At 36.6% G+C, this 25347-nt stretch overlaps 1 protein-coding gene across 2 annotated transcripts in view; it reads left to right on the plus strand.

The window, feature by feature from the left end:
- Positions 1 to 228: 228 nt before the first annotated feature.
- The window catches only part of SYCP1 (synaptonemal complex protein 1), a 34992-nt gene continuing 9873 nt past the window's right edge, over positions 229 to 25347 (plus strand). The window contains exons 1-22 of one of the 2 annotated variants that reach the window (XM_074564510.1): positions 229 to 438; positions 5019 to 5145; positions 6329 to 6694; positions 7295 to 7435; positions 8043 to 8182; positions 8272 to 8376; positions 8467 to 8566; positions 9374 to 9502; positions 10032 to 10148; positions 10549 to 10662; positions 10820 to 11040; positions 12388 to 12472; positions 12625 to 12671; positions 14777 to 14844; positions 15029 to 15102; positions 16345 to 16403; positions 19291 to 19399; positions 20751 to 20845; positions 20979 to 21163; positions 21318 to 21385; positions 22539 to 22600; positions 24789 to 24892. In XM_074564510.1, coding sequence (XP_074420611.1) covers positions 5055 to 5145; positions 6329 to 6694; positions 7295 to 7435; positions 8043 to 8182; positions 8272 to 8376; positions 8467 to 8566; positions 9374 to 9502; positions 10032 to 10148; positions 10549 to 10662; positions 10820 to 11040; positions 12388 to 12472; positions 12625 to 12671; positions 14777 to 14844; positions 15029 to 15102; positions 16345 to 16403; positions 19291 to 19399; positions 20751 to 20845; positions 20979 to 21163; positions 21318 to 21385; positions 22539 to 22600; positions 24789 to 24892 — 2480 coding nt within the window. In that variant the 5' untranslated portion in view covers positions 229 to 438; positions 5019 to 5054. The remainder of the gene's footprint in view (positions 439 to 5018; positions 5146 to 6328; positions 6695 to 7294; positions 7436 to 8042; positions 8183 to 8271; positions 8377 to 8466; positions 8567 to 9373; positions 9503 to 10031; positions 10149 to 10548; positions 10663 to 10819; positions 11041 to 12387; positions 12473 to 12624; positions 12672 to 14776; positions 14845 to 15028; positions 15103 to 16344; positions 16404 to 19290; positions 19400 to 20750; positions 20846 to 20978; positions 21164 to 21317; positions 21386 to 22538; positions 22601 to 24788; positions 24893 to 25347) is intronic. The other variant, XM_074564511.1, reaches the window with a different exon arrangement.

The following is a 25347-nucleotide window of genomic DNA, read 5'->3' on the forward strand; positions in this document are numbered from 1 at the left end:
CGTAGATATACTATTGCAATATTTTCTCTGCCCAGCAAATGAACGTTATCCATAACACTCAGACATGTCAATGCTAAGCAATCAAAATGGGAGAATTTTAAATTCTACCAAGAAAGCAGAATATTTAGTAATTGGACAGGGAGAACTCTGGGAAACAGTGACGTGAGGGTCCCCATGGCCTCTGTCCCTGATGACCCAGTTATTATTTGATTTATGTGGACTCGCAGCTGCCCTTGCTTCGACCCCAGAAAAGGCTGTGTGGGAAGTTTGTGTCTCAGAGCCGTAGCGTTGCTCTGCGGAGTGTCTGGAGCCCAGTGTATGCGCAGAAACTGATAAATAGGGAAAAGGCCCAGTTTGCTCCAGCTGGACTCAGAGCAGGGACCAGCGCTACAGCCCAGCAGACTCAGCTGTGGAAGCAAGAAACTCTCTGGAACCACCGTAAGTATTTCATTTACTTTCTGAATGCTCTGGGATTACAAACTATTGCGCTAGTCATAAATCAGTTTGCCATGTGAAAATATTTCAGGTATTGGGCTTTTTTTTTTTTCCTTTATTTTTAAATGTCTGACTGAATGAAAATAGAAAACATGCACTTTTAAATTCAGTATGCTGCTGCCAAGAATTTGTTCTAACAGTACTTCATTTGACATACGGAGTGAAGTAAAATGACTTCTAAATTCAATTATTTGTTTCTCTTCCCCAAAGTACCGGGAAAACTGTAAGTTGCAAACTATCTCTACCCTCTTATTTTACAATGTATAAAAATTACACCTTTGAAATAATTATTCATGGGGTAATAATTCCAAAGGAAGATTTCAAGATGATTGCAACACAACCCATTAGTGAAATAAGCCGATTCTTATTATGATTATTACATGACAAGAAAGAAACACATTTAATGAGAAGTGGTATTTCTTCAGGCTGCAGCTTTGGGCAGCTTCTTGGCACATTAAAACTGGGAGAAACAGATAAAACCTTAATAATGATTGATCCTATATGCACCTTATACGCAAGTGATGCTACAACTTCCCCTGCAAAATCATTCTTTAATTACAGTAATTACTGATTACTGAATTGCACGAGTGAAACTGAATATATCATCTGGCATTACACATAGTTACTGCTGATTGTGCTCAGTTAATTTTTTTTCAGTTTTTGGTTTAAATGTCACAAATTAAAAAATTCAGCTATGCTTTTCAGAAGCAAAAAAAGTACCTCAATTAACACTGAGATTGAGCTGTGCCATCTAATTCCACTACATGATCATTAACACGCCACAAGGTGTGTTAAATAAATGTTGAAGACCTTCAGCTCGAGTTCCTAAAACTCCCTGTAAACAAGAAACTTCCCTATGACTCAACTGTCAAAATATTTATGATAGCAGTTAAAGTACTGTCAATACATACACCTCAAAGAGCTCCCTGGAGCTTCTTCTACAAGAAGTATGTTCTGCATCTTAATAAATTTAATAATATAAGATGATGACATGTTACTTTATGGCGTGGTATTTTATAGCAATAAAAATGATAAAAACAACATCTTTTACCATAAGTAACAATCAATAGATGTACAGTATGTGTTCTAGTAAGAACATGTACATTGTGTTAAGTGACTGGTTTGTGATTCTACTTTACTTTTATCAATTCATGGCTTTTTTTTTTCTTTTAAGCTTCTACCTTTGATAAATTGAGAAGTCTTTCAGTTAGGACTAATAACTGAATGTTGCTGAATTTCTGTATTAGATGGATAACCAACCCCTTGCATCAACAAACATTCCGGTTTATATTGAACATTATTAGTTCAGAAGACTAATTACTGTAAAACTAAGCCTGTAAAAGCGCAACATTTTCAAAGGGGCTTAAGCAACCTAGAGTCTAGGTCACATCTTTTTCTGGGGAAAAAGAAAAGAAAAAAAAAGTTTAAATTCTCCTGCTTGTCTAGGTTTCTAAAATTAAGAACAACCAACCAACTCACCCTCCCAGTGATCAGGATTTCACACGTCAAAATACCCAGCAGAGCGAGCACCTGAGAAGTAACTGAGAAGGAAAAGCAGGGAACAGCATATGCCTTTATGCATACAACATTTTATTTCAGGTCCGTATGTCTGACTAAGGATTAAAGACTTTCATCCTAACTGTGTTACTGCTTGTAGCTCTACGAAACAAGTTATTAAAAAACTAATACTCTCTTGTTTTCAGTTATTTCCACTTTTTAAGCTAAAGGCCTTTATGCATCATCTCTGGGAAGATATTTCTTTTTTTTAGCTTCCTTTTCAAAGCACACATACACAAAACATATGGCTATATTCTGAGTACACAGAAAAGAGAAAAATTGGCACAAAATACTTTGGTTTGGGGACAGCATGACTGTTAATTGCCTCAAACACCCAAAGCTCTTACTCCAATCTTATTTCAACTTTATCCAAGTTACTATGTTTTGAAAATTACAACTGGGCATGTCTGCTACATTCTGTCGAGGATTCCACAGCTTCATAGTGCGTGGCTAAGCTCTGTGTGCATGCAGAATTTACTTGCCTGCACGGCAAAGGGTTAATGAACGTATGTGCGGGCTGAAGAAGTGTCCTTTTGGTCAGGGTTCACTCCCAGTGAGGTGTGAGAGATTAGGGATGGCTACTGAACTTTTGAGAGACCGGCACATAATGTATCATGAAATTTCAGCAGCTCCTAAAGTTTGGAGGAGGCTTCCCTCCTGCTGACTGACTCATATATAAAGGGTGAGGGAAAGCTTGTAACACAAGACTATAACGGACAATCTTATAAATAATCAAAACTTTCCTGTCCTAGAAAATTAAGTTCCTTCCTTACATATGTTATTCTGTTTTGCATATTTTTTGTTCTAAAAAGCCCAACGCTATTTTATATGAGAAGAACAAGCTTGTTAACGCTAAATTCTGAAGTGTCAGAAAATGAAACAGTTAACATTCACGCACAGGCATGACCATTAAGTTTCATTTCAAGACAGTATAGCATTCCTCAAATAACCACTGGATTTACTATTAATACTGTTATAACATTCTCTTAATTTAAGAGTTTCAATTCACAGTGTCTCATTCTAAGCTAGGAATTCTGTGATTGCAACTGATAACTTTTAGTAGCCATAAAAATCAGTAAGAAGGGATAAATCCTCAAATCCATTCTCATACAATACCTGAATTGAGGAAACTTTCCTAATGAAAGTCTGCTTCCAAGATTTAGAATGTTTAATCAACCGACCACCTTGCATTTGGTGATACGTACTTCACACCCAATTTAATATTTTTATCAAACTGGATCAATGTAATTTTATTTTAGTTTCCATTCTTTTATTATTTTTATTTAGAGAAACTACTCTAAACAAACACATTTATTCAGCAAATACACATTTTTGGGGAAAAATGTAGACTTTGCCCAGGCCAAATTGATCTAACTGATAAGGACCTCCTGATTCAGTGAGTCATTTCTCTTTCAAACAAATATTTACTAGTAGAGATAACAAAAAAACCAGCATTCCAGCCTCACTGCATCTTTTCACCTTCCGTTGACAACATGAAGAGAAAGTGTTCAGTTCCAAAGATATGTCGTTTTGGGGGAAGGGACGTGTGTCTTTTAAGACATTACTTCAATTCAGATTCCCTGAAATATTTTCATTTTCTCAGCTGTAGCTAACCATAGGTATTGCACAAAACCCAACATGTCAGTCTTTGAAGGAAGATCTTTAAACCCAATTTGCTGTAAATTCTGCAAGAGGCATATACAGAGAATTCTGCCGCACACGTAGGAGGTTTGATTTTCTATACTTGCCAAATACTTGCCTTTTTCACCTTTTCTGTCTTTCCCATCTACTCAGGATGAGCCTGTGAGAGTTCGCTGACAAATTATCTTGTCGAGTCCTTACTCAATGGACATCAGATACAACATACTTTTAACTAGTGATGCTCTCATACATACCACACATGCAGAGGGACAAGGGGTCAAGGAAAATATTTCCTACTTACTTCTCTAACGGCCACTCCATTACCACTCAATTGCTAAGCAATACCAGAGACTGGCTATACACATATGTAAACACAAACCCAGCTGATGCTAGTATCCATACAGACATCCTTTTTTTTCTAAAACTCTTTTAAGAATTTTTAGAACACACTTTTTCAGAACCTCTCTATAAAGTGAAATTACTGAAAAATAAGGTACCTGGTGAACTCAAAGCACAATAGCTATTCTGCCCCAACTGCATCACTGTGAGCTCTCAGTACACTTTGTTATGGTGAACATCAAAGCATCCAACGCTGGAGGAGCCCAGGCTCCTTCAATAATCAAGGGACAGAGACAAGCTCTCTAGAGACCAGTACCTCCTACATGAGATCAATATTTTTGGTCTTCACGGGATGCTTTGTACTCTTAAGGGAATACAGGCTCTTAAAATTGGAACCTAATGTAAATTATGCAGTGCTTAAGTAGGCCAAAGCTAACTTTTACAGCATAAAAGAATATTTACATGGGGAAGACGAGATATTCTATATTGGCCTTTACAGACTGTTTTCCTATATTCACTTTCTTCAAATTTGCATAAAAAGTGAATGAAGCAAATTCACTAAAAGCCCATTTTTGTGCAGAAACAGAACATTCACGACATCCACGTTAGTGCAAATGCTCTTAACTCGTTCTGAAAGCAAGTTTTTTCTACCCAGTGAAGCTCCTTTTAATCTCTTCCTGAAGTAGAGAATTCACCAATGATTAGTCAGATTCCCCCACGTGGTTTTGTGTAAAATCAGGAGCAAAACAGTTCTAAACGTAACTTGGAAATTTAGGAATGGACTCTACCCTGAATCCGTACTACTGCACAATCAAATGTTTTGCAACCTCATTTAAAGTATTATGTGAATTTGCACATAGAACTGATTTTCTTATGGTCTGTAAACTGTTTCATATTCTGGAGTTTTCTGGTTTCAGCTTTGTAGCTAAACCTACCCAGCAATTCTTTCTCACATGAAGTTTCTCTTATTTTTTCCATTTCTCTAGGTTCCTTTCTTAAAAGTCTATCACATAGCAAAGTGAATGAAACAGTGCAGTTGGGAGCAGAATATGGCAAATACATTTGTCACTGTACCTGATGGGTATTATCTTCCTGAACCCATACAGTATTATGGTGAGTAAAGCAAATTTTTATGTTATGAAAAAGCAGTATAGTAAAATGAACACATTATTTTCTTAATTTCAGTTCATCTTTACAAGCTCTTAGAAGCTACACATTTGACTATCAAGCCCATACTGAAATTGTATTGAAATAGAGAAGCATGTGCTCATACAGATTTTGGTATATGATGCGATTATGCTGGTGCTGTCTCCCTTTGATTTGTATGAAGAAGATATAGGTTTTATTACAGTACTCCAGATACATTATAAATATATAATGGTTATATATATAATTTAATATTAATTATATATATAATATTTATATATTTTTATATGATGTATAAATATATAATTGCAATAACCAATTTGATTCTGGATGAGTAAAAGCAGGCCCCAAAGCCCATCGAAAAGAAAAAGACCTCCCAATTGCTCAAGAAAACCCTTTCCAATTTGTTTTTACAGAGATTTGGACAATCTAAAAGGAAGAATGAAACATGATGCATGTTGCACAAGCTTTCTTCTGTACAGCTGTGTACATTTAAGGGGGGCTGGACAAAATTAAAACTCTACAGACAGAAAGGAACTCTCCTCATAATTCTGTACATACATTTTGCTAAAATTAAATTTCTTAACTATAAAGGATTGTACGTGCAAAAATACTAAAAAAACCAAGCCTCTGCTTTTTACTCTACTGAATTTCAACTTTAAGACTCCTGTCACAGTAATTTTTACCACTCTATTATTTCTGGACTATCTTTCTCAGATTCTTTTTGTGCAACATTTTCAAAATTAAGCCCGAAATATGTATCAATATCAAACATTTCACTCATTAACAAATTCACTAACTTACAGGAAAATATCCTTCTGTAATGTGGACAACTTTCACTTCAGTGTAAAATCAAAGGTAGCTATATCATCAGTTGGCAAATGATGTTCAATTACATACTAACAAGAATCCAGTGGCATACACATGACATTGCCCAAACTATTGCCAATCCATTTTCACTACATCCAAGGTTTTACTTAAAAACATTACAGGTAGCACATTTAAAAAGAACGTGCCAGTCTGCCCTTCTGTGTTTCTCTAATATTCATTAATAAATATTCAATCTATAAAACATTTTAAAACTTTCAAGTAGCTGATGTCAAGATACTCTTCAGGTTTTTATTTCATTTTCAATTTCTTCTGTATCTAGATGTTTTACCGGAGCACATCAACTATCAGCTGCAAGACACTGATTTTCAAACTGCGCCTTACTGCCAGTACTCAACAGTTCAGATTCCTCCTCCAGCATTACAGTCACAACCTTCTCAGTCCCAATACAGCACATACAGCCTGGACTCTCAGTACAGCGACGGGCAGTGTGTCATCAGCAGCTGTGAATTAAGCAAACCCCCCTTCATGGCTCCCCACATTGATGACTCTGGATACCAGGGGCTAAAACGGCCAAGATTAAACCACTCTTCTTTGAGACTGAAGGGGCAGGAGGAGCTGTGTGTTGTCTGTGGTGACAAAGCCTCAGGCTACCACTACAACGCACTGACCTGCGAGGGCTGTAAAGGTAAGAAGATAATAGGCTGACCACTACCTTAGCCAGGACCTTGGCTCCACAGTGCTCAACATAATGTTCCACATCTGTGATTTAAGCAAACAGATTTCATTATTTTTTAAGCTGATGATTCTACAGTTTTCTACAGAATTCTACAGATTCTACTAATTTTTCTAACACGCTTATCCAGAATCTCATTTGTGTAACATTTTTTGAAGAAATGCTTTCACAGCATGTATTTAATACAAGCATTTCATGCAACCGATTTTTGCATTGATTATTCACTAGAATAGTGTCTGTTTAAGCAGGTGCTGGCTTTCTCATGACCATTTATTATACATTTACTTCAGTGCTATTAATTTTACTTATTATTAAATAAATGCAAGTAGTAATTACTTGCTATACGGAAGCTGCTTTGGTCCTAAAAAAGTCATTAATGTTAGTCGGAAGGAAGACACAACTATGTTGTTAAAAAGCAAATTTAAAATCAAGGTAAAGTTTCCACTGAAAAAAAACCCACACAAAACCCCCAAAAGACACTTTAATTCCTTAAAACAATATGAGATAAAGCTCCCTAGATTCCCTCAGTCATAACCTGATCCTTGTCCGTAGGCTTCTTTCGACGGAGCATAACCAAAAATGCAGTGTATCGATGCAAGAATGGTGGTCATTGTGAAATGGACATGTACATGCGAAGGAAGTGTCAGGAATGTCGCCTGAAGAAGTGTAAAGCTGTGGGAATGCTAGCTGAATGTAAGTGCTCCTTCCATGCTGGCTGCTTTACTAATCAACTCGGATAAAACCTTCTCCAAAGTCCTCATTAGAGCTAAATGGTATTGGTCTAAACTTCATTTAACTGTAGGAAAATGTACCTTTGGAGTCTGTAGCACCTGTAGCATCTTCATCTGCAGACACCACCAATGCTTGGGACATTCATCCTGAAGTTAAGAGAACTGCTGTTCAAACACATTACAAGAAAAAATAAGAAAGTACTAACAAGAGACAGCTAAATATCCTGAACCTTGACAGGACAGCAGTAAGCATATCAGATGTGCTTTTGTGTTTGGAAAAAAAGAAAAATAAAAAAAATTGCGCAATAGTTTTTCATTAAAAATTCTTACACTTGTATGTCACAGAGCCACAAGCAAGATAACATAAGAAGACTGCAAACACTCAGGCCTTTGGTGGATACTGAACACTGACTCGCCTAATGAATAACAATTGCCGTATTCTCTAGGAATCTCACTCCTTATAGGTGATAGCTCCTCTGATGCAAGACTCGTTATCAATAATAATAAAATTGATGATTTCAAATTGTAATTATTTGAAAATTTACGTATTGATACATGCTTCCTCTCAGGTTTGCTGACTGAAGTACAGTGCAAGTCAAAGCGACTCAGGAAGAATTTCAAGCAGAAGAACAGTTTTCTTTGCAACATAAAACTGGAAGATGAGGGACTGAATAGTAAGCACGTATCATCTACAACAAGATCTGGAAAAGTGTGACATTTTTCTATTTAAAATATCTCTTTTAATAATTTCTTTCTGCTCCAAGTCATTGTCACTTGATTGGTTTATTTTTTTGACAGATCTCAGAGAAAATGGAACTTACTCCAGGGGAACATCATCTTCTTGACCACATTGTAGCAGCGCACCAGAAATACACAATTCCCCTTGAGGAAGCAAAGAAGTTTGTATGTATACAGAACAATCATTGCTAAGTTATTATTATCCTAAGCACTGTATCTGGGTTACATCAGATATCTAAACACTTTTTCACGCAGCTGCAAGAAACTGCAAGTCCTGAGGAAAGTTTTCTCCGTCTCTCTGAGACAGCAGTTGTCCACGTACAGGTGTTAGTGGATTTCACAAAAAGACTTCCAGGTAAGTTCCTTCCTTTGGCAAATGTTACTGAACAGTGTGACTCTTTTTAAGAGGCAGAAACCATACTAAAGGCATGAATCTGAGAATAATACAGACTTTGAGAAAATTCTCATTCAACTGACTATTTTTTCTTACAACTCTTAACAATCAGGGTTACCATTTACTTGTCACAAGTTGGAAGCATTCACTTCAAAAGCATGCTATCATTATATTTCTTTTCGGTTTCTGCCATGGAGTAGAGACATTTTCTGAAAGTACACTCAAAATACCATCTTGAGTGAATTACTATTTCAGCACATTCTCTGAAATCCTATTCAGTTTGCAATTTATCGTAGTCATCAAAGAAAAAAACCCAGATGTTCCTGGAAAAAGCAGCAGAAAAGGGACTAACTAGGTGTTCCTACTCATATTTTTCTTTCATAAAAAACAAGGGAATATGTAATTAAATACATTTGTAAAATTTAATTACTAAAGTCCATCAACATGTCTAAAGCAGACATTTGATGTAATTTAGCACTATGGTGGAAGAGATCTGAAAGTCCCAAAGTTTTTACTTGTGTCTTCCTGTGAATCTTCTAACACAGGACCCTGAAAACCACACTTTTTTTTTTTTTTATTTTTTTTACTTGTCTAACTTGCAAACTAGCAAGACAGATCCAAGAGTCTTTGGTACATGCATCTTTTAACTATGGCTCTTCCTTTCCAGTAAAGGCATTTATTAAAAAAAACAATTTTATCAACTCCTGTTAGGGGCTTAAAAGACAGCCACATCCTTCGTTGATTCTTAACATGTATCTTTCTCTGCAGGATTTGAAAGTTTAGCTAGTGAAGATCAGATCGCGCTGCTAAAAGGGTCAACAGTTGAGGCAATGTTTTTGCGTGCAGCCCAAATATATAACCAAAGAATTAGTGAATGCCAGCCATCAACAAGTGAAAGTAAGTTTGACTAACAAGCTTTCTATTAACACCAGTAGGAGGTTCTGCCACTTTGAAACAACTTCTGTTCATTTTAGTTCACTTAATCTCAAATAATTTCCTATTCAAGCATAGTGGCATTTAGAATAGTAACAGTAATGCCCACACACCTTCTATAGGCACTTTTTTCCGTTCAAAGAGCATACAAAAAATGAAAAAAAAAATAATAACTGGGTCTCTGTTTTCCTCTCATTAGTTCCAAAGAAAGAGCAACATTTTTGAGTGTTTTCGCAAATTGTGGGGTGCATCGATAATATTAGTCATATTAATGACATGTTACATATTGTGTCAAGTTTAACACAAGAGACCTTGACCAGCAATAATGCCACCAAAGAACTTGGTGCTGGATGTCAAAAAGAACCATTTTTTCTACCCACATGGATCTGGGAAAAATTCACACATTTCCGGGTATATATCTGCAAAGCAGATGCAGACAAACACTTAAAGTCACATTAAGCTTAGCTGGGAACTGTCATCTATTTTGTTTCAGGTCATGTAAGACTTTCTGACCATGGGACATGCTGTCACATTCAAACTCTTGATAAAAACATTTACTCCATGGAAATGTCTCACGATGAAGAGAGTCCAACTTCCACTACTACCACAGGTAATGGAGGTCTCAGAATCAAAACACCTGGGAATCTTTTGCTTTGCCGGCTCTGTTCTTAATCACAGTGAGCAACACTGTCAGCGTGGCCGCTGCGCGTTCTCTTCTCTTCTTTCTCTTCTCCGCTCCCTCCAGCTGCTCGGTTGCGTGCACAGGCATTACATCCTCAGGGAACGAAGAGGTGGTGGGTTGGCTTATCTAGGATAAAGGCTTGAGCTCTGCAGTACAACTGCAATTCAACTTTTGTTACTAATTCAGAAATTGTTTTCACCAAGCTGGCTACTACTTCATGCAATGGAACAGCCCAGAGTCTTAAAAAATTAGGGCAAAGATGACTTGTAACAGCGGTGCCCATTTCTGCATTGACATAACATTATGATTGTTTTATTTCATTTTTAAGGTATAACCGAGGAGTTTATTACCGCGCTGTTTTACTTCTACAGAAGCATGGGTGAACTGAAAGTGACCGAAGCGGAATATGCCCTGCTTGTGGCAACGACCGTGTTTTTTTCAGGTAAACCGGGGGAGGGACGGACGGACTCTGTTACGCGTGTGATCACGGGCCCTCACTCACCTCAGGCGCTGCCCGCCTCCATCGAGCCCTCAGGGGCGGCGGTAGCCCGGCTCGCGGCCCCGCCCGCTAACCGCACTCTCCCGCCTCGGCCCCGCAGACCGCCCGCTGCTGAAGAACAAGCGGCGGGTGGAGGAGCTGCAGGAGCCGCTGCTGGGGCTGCTCTACAAACACTCGAAGATCCACCACCCCCGCGACCCCCAGCGCTTCGCCCGCCTCGTCGCGCGCCTGACGGAGCTGCGTAGCCTCAACCACGCCCACGCGGCGGTGCTGGTCACGTGGCGGACGAAGGACCCGCGCCTGACCGCGCTGCTCTGCCAGGTCTGGGACCTCCACCAGGCGGCGCCCTAACACAGCCGCGCGCCGCTGAGGGAGGGGCCTGCTCCGCCCCGCCCCGCCCCGCCCCGCCCCGCCCCGCCCCGCGCGCACCACCTCCCTCCCGCCTCCGGCGCGCGCGTGCTCGCTTCCCGCCCTTTTGTCCCCCCTCAGCCGCGCGCGTGGGCGTGCCCGCCGTGAGGCGCTGCGGCCTGCGCTCTTCTCCGAGGCCATGGAAAAAGAAAAACCCTTTAAATTGTTCGTGCCGCCGCGCCTGAGCGGTGGCCAGGTGTCTGCAGTCAAACCCCAGGCGAGCACTCGGGCAGCGGGGCCGTGCCAGGTAAAGGGTGCTGCCGCCTCACCTGCCTCGCCTTGCGCTGCTCGGGAGCCGGGCGAGGGGTGGGAGGGCCCGTCAGGGCGGCGCGGGGAGGGAGCGGCCCTTCCAGTTGTCCCCAAGCGAAGCCCTGAGCCGCCGTCCTGGAAAGCACGTGTATGCGTGACGGCGTGTGCGGTCAACTCACTTTCCTGCGAACTATTAAGATTGTTCTTAATAAGTGCTCGCTGGGGGCGAGCACTTCAAAGACTTTTACTTTTTTCTATCAAAGCTGAAGAGAGTCGCCTTTTCGAGCATCTGCTATGTATTTTAACTGTACATCACCGATGATAAATACATGTTTGATGTGGGTAGCTCAGAACAGTGAGTGGGAAGTACACCACTTGGGTACCTTCCTGGCTTTATCAGTCCCACCACATCCAGCGCGCAGTGAAAATGTTCTGTCGCTAGGGTCTGAGTTAGGTGAATTCAACAAGATGTTTTTTCATGTTGAGGGTCCTTATGAAATATGTTTAGATTTCAATGTGATATTCTGACAGGAGATGTGTTACACTATTTACAAGACAAATTTCCATGACTTTTAGAACACATTGTAAAATGAAATTTTCATGATAGAACATAATCAGATATGTTTTACAAGTACTCTTAGGAATAAAGCAAAAAATAAGTATCAAATACTGGACTTGAAAAAAAAAAAATCATTTTGGTTAATGAGTCCTTTACCATGCAACTGTGTAGAGGCATGCAGAGGCTAGTAAGTTCTTGTCATCAAAAGCTTCCACTTTGGACACAGTGTAGTCTATAAAGCAAACTACAGAAGACCAACAGTTTGAAAATCCACTGTGAAGTAAGAAGCAAAGTTCCAAAGCCATTACCAATACCTTGGGCTTTGAAAATCATAGGTAGTTGATTTGTTAATGGAAAATTCTATTTTCACATTAGCTGTAATTTTTTTTCTGGGTTTTATAATCCTTCTTTACAAATCTACCCATAAGAAACTAATTTTTAAATTTGTGCAGGGTTTTAACAAATGCCCAGATGATGATTTTAATTTGCCATTTGTAATGATGAGTACACCGAACCGTGGTGAAATCACTGATTCAGGTAAGAGTAAAATAAGCATTTACCTTGCACATGCTTTTACATTTTTTCAATAAAGTCAACATTTTTCATAAGTAGTTTAACAATTTTGTAGCTATACAGTTCCACTGTTATTTTTTTAGAAATACATTGATCAAAATGTCTTCGTATTTCAGATGCGATTTCACAGCAAGTAAAACTTTGCTCTGAGGTAGATGAAGAGGTCAGCTAAGTATAAACTCTACTTATCTAATTTCTTAGGGCCTCTGTTCCCAGAACAGTGTCTAAACCACTATTCTAGTAGATGCTTCAGGGCTAAAGGACGTAGTCAAAGGGGAATAATAATTTTCCATCTCCTGTTTAAAGCTGAATCACTTACAGGAGGTATTTATCTATAAAACAATGAGTTTAGTGAAGTGGTTTCCCCTAGCATTTGATTCTTCTCATAGTGTCTTTACCAACATTTTTCTGTTTTAGTATAGCTCAGTAAAGCTAATTATTTTTTTTTACCAGTAGCTTCCTGTGCTTCCCAGACACAACATGCTGTTTGCTGCAACAATGGAACATATTTCTTGCAGTCCTTCTGATGATTTTTATATCCCTGAGGACTAAACTTCTTTTAGCCCAAGCAGCTATTAAAGTACAGTTACAACTGTAATAGTATTATGATGCAGCCAAAACAAGGATGGCGTTAGGTGACATCATATCTGAAACAAACTGCAGAACTCCCCTGTGGCCTGCTGTACTATCACCTGCCTAAACCACTGAGCAAGTGCTGTTTGTACAGCGCTTTAAAGATGTTCTAAGAGCACGAGGTTTGTTGGTTTTCCTTCCTGCTTTGTGTATGAGCTAAACTGCAAAAACGTATCACAGGTAGTCTTGGACAAGATCTCTGAAGCTGCTTTTACTTAACTCAGCAGTATCTGTCAGAACAAGAGGGAAATGGTGTGAAAAACCTAATGGAAGGAATCTTGGCTCTACTGATAATTCTAGCAAAACTTTTATTGACTTTTGGTGGAGTGTGGTTATCCATATCTTTAATGGTATTTATTTAGCTATGTCACTATACCTGAAGGCAGTGGGGTGTTTTTCAGTTGTGTTTGTGTCTCTTACTTGTTCTGTAACGTCTGTTGATACATACACATACACAGTGGATACACAAAGATTTAAACTGTGGTTCCTGATCGTGTATATAAGCTTGTGTCACCATCTGTGGAAAAAAATTTACTCTTGTGATATTTCTAAGAGATAAATATGTATCTAAACCATTATTAATTAAATAACATTTGAGATTAAATTGTGGAACCTGTTTTAATAGCATGTAGAAACAATGAATGAATTGTATTCAAAACTCTACAAAGAGGCTGAGAAGATCAAGCGGTGGAAATTAACTGTAGAATCAGAACTAAAGCAGAAAGAAAGAAAACTGCAAGAGAATAGGAAGATTGTTGAAGCACAGCGTAAAGCCATTCAGGAATTGCAGGCTAGTGTTGTACAATATACACTTAATATGTAAAGATAAAGTTCTTCCTGATTTAATATGAAAATATTACTCATACAATTAAATATTAAAGAATGTTGCAGAGGTTGAAGAAATTTTGAACTGTTAATGTGATGACTTTAGAGAAGCCATTTGTCTAGATACCAGTGACCTATGGCTCTACTGTTATTAAAGGAAAAAGTAACATTTTGTTTTTTAAAAATAGTTTTCCTCTTTTTAACAACGTGCATGCCATCTTTGTACTATTTACATGCACCTCACACTGTGGGTATGCAGAAACCTACTCAAGACCGAATAAGCTCGAATAAGCTTTCATTCTCCTGGTATGTGTGAAGTGTGCTCATGCATATTTTTGTATTCAATGCATGCAGGAAATAGAGCTCTCTGCTTTATTCCAGTTTCTTATCTTGCTGGTAGTGATAGACAGAAATACATATACATACAATTGTGATTGAATTGTATATTTTATACAAATTATTTGTCCTTTTTTGTTGTTGTTTGCATTTGCATTGGCTTTGGTAACCTGAATCATCTTTGATTGTTTGACTTTTGCCTTGATAAAATGGTTATTCTGAGAAGGGATGTGCACATGTAGTAAGTATATGTATGAATAACATACCTGTGTTTCAGTTGCTGGTAAATTATTGTTTATTATTATTATGTCTTTCAGGGAAACTGTAAATGGTCTCAGCATGTAATATCAGATAAACCAGATTTCTGTCTTCTGATGCAAAAAATTACTTTTTCATGTGAGATTTGAGAAGTGTATATTTCTAGTATATTTTTCGATAACGATGTGTTTTTGTATTTGTTCCCTATGAAATTAGTTTGAAAATGAAAAACTAAGTTTAAAACTGGAAGATGAGATATGTGAAAATAAAGATCTTTTAAAAGAGTAAGTAATACAGTAAAATACATTTTTGTGAAAATAATTAGTGCTAAGAACTGTATTGATACGTGAAGTTACATTTAGCTGTTAAATTGTAAGGGTCATCAGGCATTTACATTGTTACTACTTAGGTATTCAAAGTGCCATGCATTCCTGTGACAACATGTTACGGTATTTTTTCCTCTTTTAGAAACAGCGCTTCAAGACATCTGTGTAATCTGCTCAAGGAAACCTGTACTCACTTCACAGAGAAGTCCAACAAATGTAAATGCTATTTATATTTTTATTTATAAAAGTAAATGTAGCTTTCTCTAAATTCACGAAGGAAAAAAGCTATCATTCTGATCCAAATACATTCTCCAGTTGAGGTAAATTATAGGGGGCTCTGCATCAGAGTGAAATTGGAAGTGAAGCCATAGGTCTAATCCACATATGTTTCATAGTGCTAAATCTAGAGGTTTTCTGAAGTCAGTTTGATTGTTTGCTAAAAGATTGTAAGCCTGGAAACTATTTAGGTGTCTAAACACTGATACAGGTTTAAAGCAGTGTAAGCAACCCTGATTAGCTAGTAGCAGCCACTCCAGAGGAGGGCAGATCTCCTGAGGTCTTGTCTGTCCATTGACGTTTGTCAGTCCCATCCAGATACCCTGAATATGTGAAGACATATGAGGTAGCACTTCATGCCTGTGTCCAGGCAGTAGAATCTACTCTACTTCAGTTACTTTCCCCAGCTCTCTCTAACAAATTTCCAGAGTTGTCGTTATGCTGTTTGAAGCAGTTATAGATTCATGGGGAAAAAAGGTCCAAACTCCAAGACGCTATGAGTAACTAGCATTCTTCTCACTAAACAGGCCAAGCCAAGACACCTGGATAACTTAAGAAAGTTTAAATGCTGAGGTTTTAAAATATGTTCTTGACTTGGGATTTTATTCTATATGAAATTGAACACCCGTGTATAGATGTACTGTACTTCTTTGATAACCTTGTTTCTACTGTTCTATTCTAGAATTGTTTTCTTAGGGAAAAATAATACCAATTACAAAAACGAAAGGAAAAAAAATATAAAAAGATGGAGATGGAATATTGTTACAATTCTATTATGACAGTTCTGTGATCATGGGTATCTCTGATGATGGGAAGAAATTCAGTGCTAAACCTTATATTAAAGTTTTTAAAACCCTAACATTTTTGATATGTTAATATTCAACAACATTAATACTGTCAAAATTAATATAGTTCTAAAAATTGATCCAGAATTACACTATTCACAGAAAAACTGAGATTAGGAAGGAATTTGAAAAGCTGAGCTTGCTTGATGTTTCAATGGAGTATACTTTTTCTCCAGATTATATAACTTTTGTCACCTGTTTTATAATGGTTTTTTTTAAATAAGAAAAGAGCCTATAATTCCTTTTTAAATTCATTATGCTGTTTAAGCATAGTGGCTTGGACAGCTGGTGTTCTTTTTCAAAAGGAAAACTTTATGGTACATTCTTACTTTGATAGATGAACATGAAAGAGAAGAGACAAGACAACTATATGTGGAACTTAATAACAATGTTGAAGTAAGTGATGTAGCTTGTTAATAGGCTCAAATGTGATCTGAATTACATGGATATGTTGAGATATCTGAGTTATGTGCGTATGTTGAGATACTATTTGTACAAAGAATGTTCTCTGATAAAGTGATTAGAACTGTTGTGTGATGCAGGAAGTCAGGTTTTCAGTCCCTTTTCAAGAACTATTTTTGCATTGTATAGGGCAGATTCATTGGATAAAATGCAGCAGTGTTTGGGATGTAGATCCATATGATCTGTGTGATATGTATGATCTGCTTAGTGTGAGGTGACTGCCATAACTTCTGTCTTTTTGTACTGTGTTTCACTTAACTGGTCATTTCATGGAATGTCTGAGGTTGGAAAACATCCTCTGAAGAACATCTGGAGAACTTCCCCTGCTAAAAGCAAGGTCCAGTAGAGCTGGTTCAGCCAGGTTTTGGGGTCAGGTATATTAGGGTTATTCTATTAGATAATTTTATTTAATGTAAAGTGCAATGTAAAATAAAGATGAACAAAGAAAATTAATTTCAGTTTTGAGTGTGACACAACAACAAAATTCATTATGGGAACTTGTGATTTTGTGTGCGATAAGAAACATAAGGTGTGAATATTCCGTGACTTAAAGAGGGTTTTTACCTTTTTAATTTGCAAAAGAAGTGCAGTCTGGCCAAAGAAATTAATTATTCATATTTTTGTTATTAATTATTCCAGTGTGGAAGATAAGACCCTAGTATATTTATAATAGAGAAATGCAAGGCATCACTGTTTTGGGAGTGATGAACTTGATGTTAAGCAGAGTCAGAGAGTACACGGTGTAATGGCTGAATATTAATTATAGGTTGTGGTAGCAACCAAGAAAAGCACAACTGCTTCTCCGTTGTGCTAGGCATCTACAAACATGGACCAGTAAAAATATTTCATCCTTGAAATTGTTTAGATCTTGGGTATAGAAATTCTTAAACTTCCGACTTTGAATAATTACAACATTCTCTTAACAACAAACCGTAAACATAATTCTTCATTACTTAGTTTTATATGAATGTATATATTGAATTTTATTTTTAGAGAATGATAATTGCGTTTGAAGAGCTTCGTGTGCAAGCAGAGAACACCAGATTGGAAATGTGTTTCAAATGTGAGAATTCTGTTTATTGTGTTTATGCTGCAGGCTTAACCATTTTGTACTTCATAGATTTTATTGCATGCATTCAGGCCAGAAAGATACAAAATGCTGGAATGGTGAACTGTAACACTGTGACAGACACTCTTTTATTCATGCTGTCTGCTATTAAATGCCTGGGCCCTTTTATTGTTTTTCCACTGTGTCAGATTTTGAACTCTGTTTTTCAAATAGTCGCTCAAAGTCAAAGTTTTGTCTGTGAAGTACAGTCTAGCAATCACTACTTACTTTATGTAGTTGGTTTATTTAAATGATAATGCACTAGTCTACACCTACAGAAATTTTAATTTCATTTGCTTTATTTATTCTACTGTGTGCCTATTTCATTTTTACATGTGTATTTTTGTTAGTTTCTTGAACTATTAAGTAATACATGGAATAATGGACTCATTCTGTGGAAAGCTGGTGCAAAAATAATTTGTCTGATTAGAAAATAATTTCAAATACGACCTTAACAATTGCTCTTTAGGAAATAAATTGTACAGCTGTACAATTATAAGCAATCTTAAACTGGAAATTTTATTTAACTTGGAGTATATTTTAGCTAGTGTATTAACTATGCATGTTACTATATCTCAAAAGTAAAAGAAGAAGCAGAAAAAGTGGACAAGTTTGAAAAAGAATACAAACTGGAAGTCAGTATGAAGGAAAAGCAGGTTTGCTCAGTTTTACAGTCTAATATCTACAGCTTTATTTTTGAAACAAATCTTGCAGTTCCTTTAATATTCGAACTCTGTTTTGTGACTTACTGATACATCAAATGAAAACAATTACTTTAAAAGTGCTTGGTTGTTTGTATATTTGTATATACATATACAAATACATATACTATTACATAGTATGCATATACATAATACATATAATATTTGTGTTTTGGAAGGATGGAAATTAATATTGCAAATGACCTTTTGATGGTATGTTTCTTCTGTATTATTTATTTTGAATAAAATGTGAATTAGGCTGCTGTATCATAACAGGGGACATCTTAGTGACAGGATTTAAAAGCACCACGTAAACACTGACTAATCTTTCTGTTCTCTATACATACGCTTGCCTTTATAAAAAGTGGCTTGTGCAGAAGCATAAAATTAGAAAAGCAGTCATCACTCTTCATAGTTAAGAAAGGTATAGTTCATATCTGGTAAGAGGGAACTTTGAAGAAGGATTAAAATGCATATCAGAGCACAGGCTGGTAAGAGAGTTTGGGAAACTGAGATCAGAGTAGGTTTTTTGTAGTGATGTGATGAGGTAGCCATGATGGAAGACTGATTAAGTTGAAGAAATTAATTGTGGTAAGAGTTTTCAGTTTGGAAGCAGGAGTCTGAGAAGCAGAGCATCTGTCTGTATCTGGGAAGGTCAAGAGTTGGTGGTTTTTCTGAGGATGGATATGACATTACAAAGGGGCAAGGAGTGTTTCTGGTCATCAGTAAAAAGGAGAAAAATAACAGCTGGAGCCACATTTAAGTCGGATTCTGCTAACTTTAGGGATGTTACAGTATCTTCAGTCTGTTGGAATTCAATGCTTTGATTTTGAACTGAAGAGCTTTTTCATCCAGGGTAATATGAGTTGATCAGTATTTGTCTTAAGACTGACCACCTTATTTAACTTGAGTGACAGCAGTATGTATGCTAATCATACACAATGCACAAATGAAAATGAGAATCTGTCCTGTTTTTCTACATTTCATTATGATATTATTTTAATTTTGTTAGATTTCAGTTCTTACCATACAGAGTGATGAAAAAGATGATATAATAAGGGACATCAAGACTCAGCTGCAGGAATCAAAAAATAAGATTGCTGACTTAGTGGAAGCAAAAAGTAAGAGTTCTCTCTGCTGTCTTAAAATGTAATTGGTTATAGAAGTATAGGAAACAGGATCATGGTAATTTTACCCTGTTACTAGTCAGCAGCAGAATTTTGGGCCTTGTGGGCCATATTTTCTTGTGGAAGAGAAGCTGCTGATGTGGGATCCGGACTGGTACAGTAATCTGCATATGTATAAAATCTAGGCCCTTATTTCATAACAGAGGTTTTCCCTTTAGGCTTAGGCTACACTCTGTTTTTGTATTGACGTTAACAGCTTCATTGAGAAGGACTTTTCTTTCCTCTAGTGTGAACTAATAAACTCTAGTGTGAACATGTTATACTACTGTTATAGTATACTTATTATACTATATTATATATATAGTATATATATATATACTATATATATAATATATACTATATATATATATATACTTATTATACTATAACTACTGTTATAGTATACTTGTAGTATACTACAAGTTGTACTACTGTAAAGGTGCCATATACCGTGTCGTTCCTTTTCTGTAACTGAAGTTTTACCAGGACACTGTATAGCCCTGTCTCTGTTCTGGAGATTTTTCCCATTTCAGTTGGACTCATGTAGTAAACATGGCACTACAACAGATAAGTGTTTTTCCTGGTTACTGGATTGATCTGTTTCAAATCAAGTTAGTGAAAGGTCTTCAAGGTATAATATTTGTTCAGTAGTCCCTAAATAGCAGCCTTGTTCTGTGTTCAACAAGACTTATTTTCATGTCTTTGCCAAATAACCCTCCAAAATGTTACTGCTTTTAAATGGAATCTAGTTGCAAATAGGCAAAGGATTGTCTGGGGTTGGAAGTTTAACTAGTTTTGAAGGGTTCTTTTTTAAGGGTGAGTCAAGCAGTGAGAACTTTTGAAGACTGCAAGGGGAAAATACATTGCTTGAATTTTGCAAACTTACAGTCAGGTGCCACTGTAACTTACTCTTCAGAACTTGATTTTCAGTATTTGTAAGCCATCTATATACCAAAATATTTTTAGTATATTATGCAAGTACCTTTGTTCTTTAGAACTGATGCAATTTTCAGCCTCCCCTTCCCTGGGGAGTTGGGGGGAAGGCGTTAGTATTGTTTTTATGCCAGATACATATAAGTGGCTGCATTTTGTTAAATTTTATAAATATATGTAACTTTACATTTTGCTTACTGTTGCTTAATAAGTTGAGTAATCATCTTGGAGGTTTTTTGCTTAACAATGACATGAATACATCGTGTAACTTGATTAAAGTGTAGGAATGTACTTATCTGTAAAATAGAATTGCAAGCATTTTTTATTAAATATCTTATTTTGCTTAAATGTAAGCATATATCTTCTTGCTTAGGATATGAAGGAGACATGTTAAAGGAATCCCAGATCAATCAAGAACATTTGAGGGCAGAACTGGAAGAGGCCAAAGTTTCATTGCAAAAAACAGAGGTACAGCTTGCTTAGAACTTTCCGGTGTAAATAGATTAGACTAGTAATTGCATAAGTAATTACTTATACTTTAGATATGAAACAGTTGTATCTGTTGCAAAACATGTTCAGAAATTATATCATTTTTTTGTAGGTTGCTCAAAAGAGCTTAGAAACAGAGTTGCAGACTGCAGTGAAAGCACTGGTTCAGGTCACTGGAGAAAAAGAAGCAGAGGTGGAAGAATGTAAAAAAATTAAGGCTTTGCACGAATCCCTGAGAGAGGAGTTTGAGACTTCTATTTCCAATTTGGAAAGCTTGCTGCAAAAAGAGCAAAATAGGTAAATTAAACAGTTTATATTCAAACAATGATCTTGCAGGTAAAATACCAGATTACTGAGCTACCGGGAATAAAACCTAAACTTCATATGTGATTTGGTGTAATTACATTTTTGTAATCTCTAATAACTATTTTTTTCAATTTTATTTTCTTAGATTGGAGAAATGTGAAAATGAGTCAAAGCTACTTACCTTGGAGCTCGGAAATAAGACTGCTGAACTGGGTAAGATTTGTAGAAAGAAAGAAAATGAGCTATGTAGCATTTCTCTTCTGTTTCCTAAAAATAGACCATCCCTATTTCTTGGAAAAATGGTTTAGAGTACCCTGTACCTGTCAGGAATGTTTACATTTATTTTTACTCATCTGACTTCCTTCTTTTTGGTAGTTGTTGTAGCTGTCACCAGTCAAAGAGCAGTGCCGTGCAGACCTCCAATAGCAAGACCATATATGTATGGATTCTCCTGGAAGTCATTTTGGTTTCTCTGCACACTTTCACTTAAACTGATAGTACTGCAGACCTGTTTGAGAGGTAGCGTTAGGCTGCTGAACAGTAGTTTCCTGGAATGACTTCTGCACCTTGTAGCAGAGACAAAACACTTGGATTAAGTTTTCCTGCAGACCACACTCCCCATGTTGGATGTAGAATCACACTGCAGTAGTTAGCTTTAAATATTGCTTTGATATCCTGTGATTTATAGATATGCGCTTCTTAGCCCCCAGAGTAAGAGATCTATCTTTAGCACCGTTTTCCCAGTGTGCAGCGTATGTCTCTAGTCCTGATACGATAAATGAGAAATATAGTTTGGTGTCCTTGTATGTATTGAGGGCATCTAAAGATAAGTGTTCAAAAATTAACTGCTAATGCTTGTCTAAAACAAGATGAGATGTGACCTGCGAGAATTCCAGAGCAAAAATGAATTTGTATCCAGTACTTGCAAAAAAACCCAGTAATGTGAATGTGCGCATAGAAAACATTTTCAAGTTACTAATAAGTGGTTTCCTTTTTCAGGATATCCATGTGAATATTTAGCAGTCTGTCTTTTTTTCTAGAAAATGCAGGTGCCTCAATACTTGGAGACTGTAAACATTCTTACAGTCCACAGTTTATTTGAAGCCACGCTTGTGGAAAGCATAATATGCTCTGAATTCTATTTAAGATGAATTATTAGTTTCTCTTCAGATATATATTTGCTAATGTCTTTCTGAATCATTTTTTTCAACTCTACGTTTAGGTTAAGTCATAATTTAGGTTATAATTTAGCTTTACATTTTCTGAAAGTTTTGAAAATTGGGTACTGCAAAGGGATAAATGCTTCATAGTGCCTGCTAAATATGTAAAATTATTTCTGTTCAATTTTACATTACATGTGCTGTAGAAGAGATGACTAAACTCAAATGTGACAAAGAAATGCAACTTGAAGAGCTGTCAGAAACACTGGTAAATTTTCATTCTATTAGTCTCATGGCATTTACTTTTCATATGAAGTCTCTCTTGCTTTTTAAGTATCTTAAGTGCCACATATAAACACTGTGTAATCTGCCTTAATGTTGCTACTAAACTTTCTTACCTGTCTTTTAGACTATTTCAGTGTTTTCTTTGAAGAACTTGATTATTTCCACTGTTTTTCTTGTTTTGTTCTGCTTTGTTTTGGTTTTCCTTGTCAATACTTCTGGTCATTTCTTTCTTCATTCACAGCTATTCAAATGCTACTCCCTCTGGACATAAAGATTTCACGTTTTTAGATATGTCTAGTACTGATCCTTTCCTCATTCTGAACCTTTCTGAAAAATACTTTTTTTTTGGTAATGAACATTAGCTCAAACCTTGTGAGCACCATGCATATGACATTTAAGGCTGAGGGATCAACTAACTTTCGACAGCAAAGATAATTCATCGAGTGAATAGCTTTCTTTGTAATAATCTTCTAAAAATTAAGCATTGTAAATTACAGGCTTACCTCATTTTGGTGTTTAAAGGATAACCAATCTTCTGGCACCACCCAGAAGAGGCAGTGGAATTTGTGAAAGGGTTATGTGTGACAAATTGAGAAAACTGATAAGCAATCTCATAGGTTTAATAGGTTTTTTTCTTCACAAATCTGTTGTGATTATTGTGCTGTTTGTGGGGTGTTAGTTATGGAGATGTCCTCCGCACTGCAGTGTTTAGTATCTAGAAAGCATTGTGTACTGTGTTGATGCATGTCTCTTTTCAGAGAAAACATTTAAGAGCCTGCAGAAAGGTCTTTTGGGTTACAACACTCTGTTGCATCTATTCCCATTATGCTGGGCGTTCTGTTCTCTACTTATAGGGAAGTTTCCTGACGTAATTAGCTCTGGTATCTGTGAACCCAACAGAACTGTGACAAAGGCCTGTTCTCTGTTACAGAAGTCTAGGCTATATGAAGTGCACATTTGATAAGGATTATTTTAGTTATGATATTATATTTACAAGTCTAACAAGAAACTGCATCAGCTAAAGTAAGATAGTGTGAAACCAGGTCTGCATTTTACCATGTATGTTTGTTCCTTATACACTGTGCATTATATTTTTCTAAACTGAGTTTCACTGATCTTAAACAGAGAAAAGTTGAAGGACTTCTAGTGAAGAAGAAAGATCTTGAGGCTACTGTAGAAAATTTGCATGAAAGAGAAAAAGAAACAAAAAATGTTCTCCAAATCAGAGAGGTCTGAATAAAGGGTGATAGTAACATGTTTTTATAAATAGTTAAGTTACATATTATCAGTTATATATAACAACATAAGAAATATTGCATAGTCACACCAGTGCTCCACCCAATGCGCTGCTCTGCTTGTGATAATGACAGCAGAAGGTACTGTGTAGTAGAGGATCCTGACTATTATCTCTGGTCCATACCCCTTACATTCCTGCAGTAGCTATATTAAAGATGTTTGAGGACACACCCCTGTCAGTTGCCTTTCCTATCAGTTTATGGACTTGTTCATGTTCACTTGTCTCATCTGTTTTTGGACCTCTTCAGACTATTTGCCTCCATAGCCTTCTGTGATTAGAAATTCCAGAAGTTCATTAGTTTTTAAGGACAACACATAATCTCACTCGCTCTCCTTCCTTCTCTCCCTCATCTCCCCCACTCCCTCAACTGCCTGCCAGTGCCTGTGGTATCAGTGTATCACCAATTGTTTGGAGGAAACAGTATTCAAAGCATTTATATATTTTAAAATATATTACGTTACAAGGCTTATCTTGTAATGGCAGCAAATTTGAGGGAGGAATTTTGCTTTGTGGTTTGGATGCATCTAAAACACATGCTTATTCTATCACGTAATATTGGGATTTTGTGATTTTTTTTTTTAAATTTTGTTTAATTTATATTATTTCTTAATCTGTAGTGTAATTTTGTCAGTAATTTTGAAGACAGGTTAATTAGACTTACAATAGGGAATGCATTCAGCATTCGTATCAGGGTTCGATATTTCACACTACTTTCATATCAAAATAGAGATGTAAAGATACAGTCTGGCTAATTTATGGCATGTATGTAGTTTTGTTTCATCTTAAAGCTTTGTGTTGTCAGTTCATTTATGATAGATTTCATGACTTGTATTTTATATATGTGTACTCAAAACACTTTCTTTTTCTTCTGCAGAAAGAAATCCATGATTTGAAAGTACAGCTGACTAGTACAGCTGAAAAGGAACAAAATTATTTAAAACGGCTTATGACACTGAATACAGATCTTGAACGAGAGGCGTATGATCATTTTTGAAAATATAGTATTTAATTTTTTGTGTGCTACATAAAAGATATGTTAGTATACAATGAAATGATCTATGATTGTTTTCTAATGGAATTTTTGAACCTATGCACACAGTCTGATATCTGTTACATACTTATATTTATAAATGGCATTTTCTGTATTTATTTGTGTTCCACATCTCTGTGACTTAGTTGGGTTAACATGAAGAAAAAGTTTCTGAATTCATTGTTAACCCTGCTTTGAGCTGGATATTGAACTACATCATCTTCAACAACCATTATATTTATATAAATGTTGTCTCTAATTTTCTTTCCTTCTCCTGTCGCCTTTTTGCATCCCTGTAACTTTGCTGCAAAGCTTAAATTTCTAGACACAGGCCTGGACTTTTTTCAGCGTGAAGTAACATTTTGTAACAGATAAATTTAACTTAAAAGGAAAGTTCAGAATA

The sequence above is a fragment of the Larus michahellis genome, chromosome 21, assembly GCF_964199755.1.
Source record: "Larus michahellis chromosome 21, bLarMic1.1, whole genome shotgun sequence".
NCBI classification, from domain to species: Eukaryota; Metazoa; Chordata; class Aves; order Charadriiformes; family Laridae; genus Larus; species Larus michahellis.